At 38.5% G+C, this 6,360-nt stretch overlaps 1 protein-coding gene across 1 annotated transcript in view; it reads right to left on the reverse strand.

The window, feature by feature from the left end:
• Positions 1 to 338: 338 nt before the first annotated feature.
• Positions 339 to 6,360, reverse strand: part of LOC121943799 (solute carrier family 35 member F2-like) — a 6,794-nt gene continuing 772 nt past the window's right edge. The window contains exons 2-8 of the mRNA XM_042487413.1: positions 5,325 to 5,500; positions 4,244 to 4,371; positions 3,228 to 3,387; positions 2,887 to 3,043; positions 2,702 to 2,754; positions 2,211 to 2,365; positions 339 to 746 (exon numbers count right to left, since the gene is read on the reverse strand). Of these exons, the coding sequence (XP_042343347.1) occupies positions 411 to 746; positions 2,211 to 2,365; positions 2,702 to 2,754; positions 2,887 to 3,043; positions 3,228 to 3,387; positions 4,244 to 4,371; positions 5,325 to 5,500 (1,165 nt within the window). The 3' untranslated portion in view covers positions 339 to 410. The remainder of the gene's footprint in view (positions 747 to 2,210; positions 2,366 to 2,701; positions 2,755 to 2,886; positions 3,044 to 3,227; positions 3,388 to 4,243; positions 4,372 to 5,324; positions 5,501 to 6,360) is intronic.

A 6,360-nucleotide genomic window follows, 5' to 3' on the forward strand; every position in this document is an offset into this window, starting at 1 on the left:
AGTAGATTTGGAAAACTGCTTTTTTTAAAACTAGGAAAAAATATATAATATATATAATTAGGCTATCATAATGGAATATGTAAAATTATTTCACAGAATTGTTATTATTTCCAGCACCCTTTTCAAGTAATTTTCTTTGGTTATACTTTTTCCCCCTGTTTTTTCCCTTAAATTTTTAGGTAGTGTACTTGCACTATTCAGAAGTATTTGTTGCTAATTTTTCGGTCACTGCTCAAGATTCTCATTGCCTTTTCCCATGATTTTGAAAGAAATCAAGCCAATTTGCTAAGGTTTCAAAGGGTTAAACATGATGTGTACCACAGTTTCGGTGTGTTTTATTTCTTTTCATCTGTTTCTTGTTTCTTCTTATGTTTAAAATTTGACATATAAACAGGTTTTTGTGCTGTAGTTCACATTTTAGTGCTTTGTCCAACATCATCATTTCCATCATCTTCACTCCATCTTCCATGGCTCTGTGTTGACCTTGAAGACCTTTTCTTCCTCCTCTTCTGCCTTACCTCTTCATTCTCTCCTCTCGTCTCCTCTTCCTCCTCAGTGGCAATCGTCACGGCCACCTCCTGCTTGATGATGTCATCCTGAGAGGCCACCGGATTGTCATAGTAACCTTCTTCTCTGATGGAGGAGTTGGTGGTGGGCTCAATGCGGTCAGAGGGCGTTGGCACGGCGTTGAAGGCGATGAAGCCAATGAGGATGGCCACCAGCGAGACCAGGTAGAGCCCGGAGAACTGAGGCAGAGAGTGAGCAGGTAATATTTAAATTTGTCTATATAAACAAGGGTCGGGGTTTAACACAGGTGGCATTCAAGTTTGAAGGTTGAGGTATCTTTATTATCCCCATTTGCAATTTGATACACAGCCAGCAGTAATCAATAGACACAATTACTTTTCGATCCTCTTTGTTCTGCATTGTGGCAGATTGTATCTGTGTCCTAATGGTAGAAACATAAGTTTTCACCACAAGGGATGGCTCTGATCAGCCAAGATCGATTGGGTTTTCTTCAAAGACCTGATCTTATACAGGTCATTGAGGTTATTCAAAGATGTACCAACAATTATGCTGCACACCTTCATGAAACCCTGCAGGCAATTTTTCTGTTTGACAGAAAGTGGCACATGCCAGCAGATAAAAGAAAAGGTAAGAGCAGATTCAATAAAATAATTTGCCCTGGCAGCATGATACATGGACGGTCAGCATCAGTTGAGACCGCTGCCAGACGGAACTTGTCGCATTAGCATTATACACCACTGGACAGCGTCAGGTTGAAACACAGCCGGTAACAACTTATTGTGGAGGACGAAGGTCCCTATAGGACAGGCAGAAGGGGAGGTGAATGGATCGTACCAAGCCTGGAATTTTATACAGTTGTCTGGTGTTAGCCTCCTGACTGAATGTCATGAGGCTTTATATACATAACCAGCTGTGCTAGTATGTGCACTTGTTGACGTCCCGCTGTGGTTGCCATGTGCTTTGGTTGTCTTACATTACCACATAACCAGAACATAAACAATAGCTGCAGAAGGATACCTCGAGCGTTATATGAAGATGCATAAGTCCACTGCAAAATGGCATATGTGACAATTTGGGATGAGAATGTGTTGCAAAATTCAATTGCAATAGGAAGGTTTCAATCTCTAGAGGGAGGTAACTATGAGTATTTATACAAGTTATGTAGAATTCAAATACTTTGCATGCAAATGACAAGATTTTGACCTGAATCAATCAATAACACTACTAGATACCCATAATTATTGGTTTCCATCTGAAAAAAATGGTTTGGGGATTTAGTTACTCTTTAAAAATGTGAAAACAGCTGGATGTAGTAGTTTTTTAGTAAACATTACTCAAACAGGAGGAAATAGTGCTCTTGTTGGGGACTATTTTTGGTGTATTTGGGCTATTTTCTAGTGAGTAATTGGGATTGAGTTGAGATAAACTACAGTGTGTGTGTTCATGGTGATAAAGGAACAGTGATACAGTGTTGCTCATTGATGGTTTTTTGGGTTGTTGTTTTTTTTTTTACAGCAGTGGAGTTCTATGGCACACAGATCAGGCTGTGGCTGCTTACTAGTAGCTGCATTAATTGTTGGTGTTCTTTAGGCTCATGCTTAAAAATTAGGGTTATCTATTCTGCCAATGACAGCTCTTTCATGTATAGAATTAAGAATATGCATTTCTGTGTGTGTGCTCACATTATACTGGAAGAGGAAGATCCCACAGAAGAGGCTGAAGAGGTCGGCTGTGAGAAGGGAGAGGTTGACGGAGGTTGCGCTGCTCAGCCTGATCACTATGGGCATACAGCTGTACAAAGCATACATACACAGAGCATAGGCAGAGAACAGGAGCCCTGACAGGAGAGAAGACCAACTGTTAGTTCATAGTAACTATTCAGTTTTAATCAGGATTGTGTAAACTCCCACAGGTCACCAACTGAGGTCATAGATTAAATGTTCCTTCATGTTCAACTGCGATTTTTCTGAGCTGGGAAATTGTTGATCAACTTTAGTTTAGTCAGGAGAAAAACTAAGGCTACAAAGAAGACTGTAAGCATTTTACTGATTGGTGTAGTTTTCATTGTAAAATCAATTAATTGAGAGGTGTTATCTCATGATAATCTCATCCTGCCTGATTTGTCTTTTGTTTTGTCGTCAGTGTTTCTGTGTGAGACGAGTAGCCTACTGACCCACTTGCCAGCTCCACTGGATGGCAGCAACTTCATTACGCTCCAGGATCACCCTGGGGTAAGGGGAAAGAAAACACCAGATTAACCTTGAATGAGTTGTAAGTCCTGATCTCTCTCTCTCTCTCTCTCTCTCTCTCTCTGTCTCTCTCTCTGTCACACACACACACACACACACACACACTTACATCTGTATGGTGCTGATGATTGTGCCAAACAAGCCGACCATGCCCAGGAACTCTACCCTGCTGTGGTTTTTCACTGTGTACTCCTGACACACATTAGAGACCGCGTACAGGGAGGCACTGAGCAGCACCAAACCGTCACCCAACAGGATGTTTGAGGCTGAGGAGGCGAGGTGAGAAGTACATTACTTATGTGGTGCAACGTTGCCAAAATAATACTCATGTACTCAGCTAGTGTCTGAGTTTTCATGATTACCAAACTCCTCTGTTAAAACTACACAGACTGGGGGGCAATAATGGACTCAGTCAGTGAATCAAAACTGTTGGAGAAGGGGGGTTCTTACTGGAGCCCTGGTCTCGTCCAGCCAGCAGGTCTGCCCCCACCATGGCCCCCACTCCGAGGAGACAAATGCAGACAGCCACATAGTGGACCGGCCTGTAGTGTGTCTTCAAAACCCACCAGGAGAGGATCATCAGGACGGGAACCACAAAGCAGTCCAGCAGCTGGAGACAGAAACACATTTAAATATAAACACAAATGTCAACTAAATTAACTGATACCTACACTAAAAACAGGAATTCTTTAAAAAGTGGCACAGGAATTCTTGGCAACTCTTTAAAAATACTGAAATTCCTGTAAAATGTTTTGACATAAATCTGTAATTTACTGACACAAAATATAATTTTTATAATGTAGAAGAGTTTTTCTCCTCTTGAAGCACAAACAGTCTCATTAGTTGAGTTACTCCCTGGCAGGTGGAGCCAAAGAGCCCTAGTCAGTGAAAAATACTGTGAGGCTCTCTCAGATACACTGTAAAACATCACACAGGAATAAAATGGGATGAAATAATCTTTGCTTATTGTAAATATATAGATTTACTGATTAATTCAACTTGAATTTTCGAGTTTTTAGGTTCATAAGTTAAAAACATTCTGATTCAGATTACCTATCACCATTCGATTTGTATAAAATTGAAATGTATCTTTGGCATAAACATGAGTGCCTGTGACTTTAAGTCATTTGCAAGAAAAAAAGAGTTTATTTAATGTAGCAATGAGAGATTACTCAACTCAGTAAATCAAATGTCCCCATTAAACCTCCCAAATATACTTGTCAGACATTATAATGGGTATTGCACATGCCCTTCATGATTATGGATTATATATATATTTATTTTTTAAAACCTAAACAAACAATACAAACTTGTTCTGTCCAAATCTGTAATGTCTCAAAGGCTATTTTCATTTGTCTCCACTCCTATTCCATGGCCTGTAAATGACTACACAATTACCACAAAAAGAGAAAAAAAGAAACATGTTTTCACAACAAAAACTCCATCAAACATCCTGTAGTCCCCACCTGTACACTGGTGAGGGTGGTGTATTGATAAGCTTTAACCACAGTGTAGTTGGCTTCCACATCCACCAGCCCCAGCAGGAGGTACTTCCACCATCGCCTCTTCAGTATCTGTAAAATATTTCCATCCCCTGTGTTTTAAAGGGAAACATTTATTTGTTTCACCACCAAAACTGAAGACACACTGACACTGAATCACTGCTGCTCGTTGCAGCTGCACCTACCACCATTACTTCTTGCTTTAATTTCTGAGGAAATTTGTAAACAAATTCTCTGCAAATTGAAACATAACTTAATCTGTAAGCTCACACATACAGTCTGATACTGTCTTCCTGGCGTTATTACTAACTTGTATATATGAGTGCACTCATTTTAGTGAAGGGAAAATTAGCAATACCAGATTAGGTGTTATCTGCAAAATACTGTATACTTAACCCTTTGAAGCCTGAGAAAATTGTTTTGATTTCTTTCAAGGACATAAGAAAAAGGCAATTAAAAAACAACAAATGAACGAAAAATTAGCAATAAAAAACAAGTACAAGAAAATTACCAGAAAAATAAGTTTAAAAAAGAAAAGAAAAAGAAAGGTTTATTTAAGTTTAAATTACCTGGAAAGGAAAACAACATGTAATCACTTTGTAACATGATTTTAAATACTTAATTGTGATCATTATAAATATAGTACCCTAGCTTTTCCTTTTTTCCTTGACATTTCTCTCCTCAGATTTTTAAAAATAATTTTCTAAATGAACTAATTTCTTGCACTTTGCAGAACAGTTCTTACCAAATTGCTTATTGCATTTTACCTACATTTTTAAAAACACATCACACCAATTTGCTCAGAGTTCAAAGGTTTAAATACTTGTGAATGGCATCTGAAGGCAGCACAAGAAAAATGATGTTGCTCCAGGTTTCAAAGGGTTAATGTAGGAATGTAATACAGAGTAACTGCCATGGTCAATGTTATATTAATAATTATAATAAATTAACAGAATATCATCACTGGACATTATGCCAAATTTGAAACTACAAATATGTCCCTGTGTTCCAGGTGTTATCTCAGGTGGTCAGACGGTGGTGTTACCTGTTGTGCAGAGCAGCATGGTGCTGTAGGTGGCACACAGCAAGCTGTAGTTGAGGAGGCTCTGCAGCATGGGAGTGTTCACATGGAAGCTGGTGGCCAGGTACTGGGACGTGATGGCTGTCCCACAGATGAGTGCAGCCAGGCCCTGACCCATCGCCAACGACTTGGCCAACTGCCTGAGAGAGAGAGAGAGGGTAACACACCTTCATTTCTCAATGTTGTCCACTTTGAATATTCGTAAGAACATATAACTAAATACATTTACTCAAGCATTTGTTCTTAAAGGTCCAGTGTGTAGGACAAAGGAGTACACACTGGCAGGAATAAAATATAATATAATCATTATGTTTTCTTTAGTCCATAGTCGCCTGAAAACAAGAATCATGTTTTCGTTACCGTAGAATGAGCCATCTATATCTATATAGTGTTTCTACAGTAGCCCAGCCCAGAACAGACATGAGGGAAGTTTTAAAGATCTGCAGTCCTCACCGCTGGATGACGCTTAATCCTGCATGCTCCTTTAACCCTTTAAACCTGGACTGACATCACTTTTCTTGTGCTGCACTCAGATGCCTTTCACAAGTATTTAAACCTTTTGAACACTGAGCAAACTGGTTTGAATTCTTTTAAAAAATGATTTTAAAAAAAAAGCAGCGAGCAACTTGACAAGAAATTATTTCAAATATTTATTTAAAAAGATCAAGTTAAAAGTCCCAGAGAAATATTATTCTAATCGTTATAACATATTTTAAAAAAATGTTTTAAAATAATATTATTTGTTCATGAATGTTGCTTTCAGGTCAATTTCCAATTTTTTTTGTTCTTTTAAAAACTTGCTTGTTTGTTTAGGTTTTTTGTTTGTTTGTTATTTGTTAATTTCCACCTAATTTTCTTGAGCTAATTGCTCATTTTCAGATTTTTGGGTGTTTTTTTTCTTCCTTTCATGTATTTGAAAGGTATCAAGCCAATTTGCCCAGGTTTCAAAGGGTTAAGTAAGAATTCAAGCTGCTTTAATTGAGCATTCCGATTTTGTGCA

Source organism: Plectropomus leopardus, chromosome 5, assembly GCF_008729295.1.
Source record: "Plectropomus leopardus isolate mb chromosome 5, YSFRI_Pleo_2.0, whole genome shotgun sequence".
Lineage (NCBI taxonomy): Eukaryota > Metazoa > Chordata > Actinopteri > Perciformes > Serranidae > Plectropomus > Plectropomus leopardus.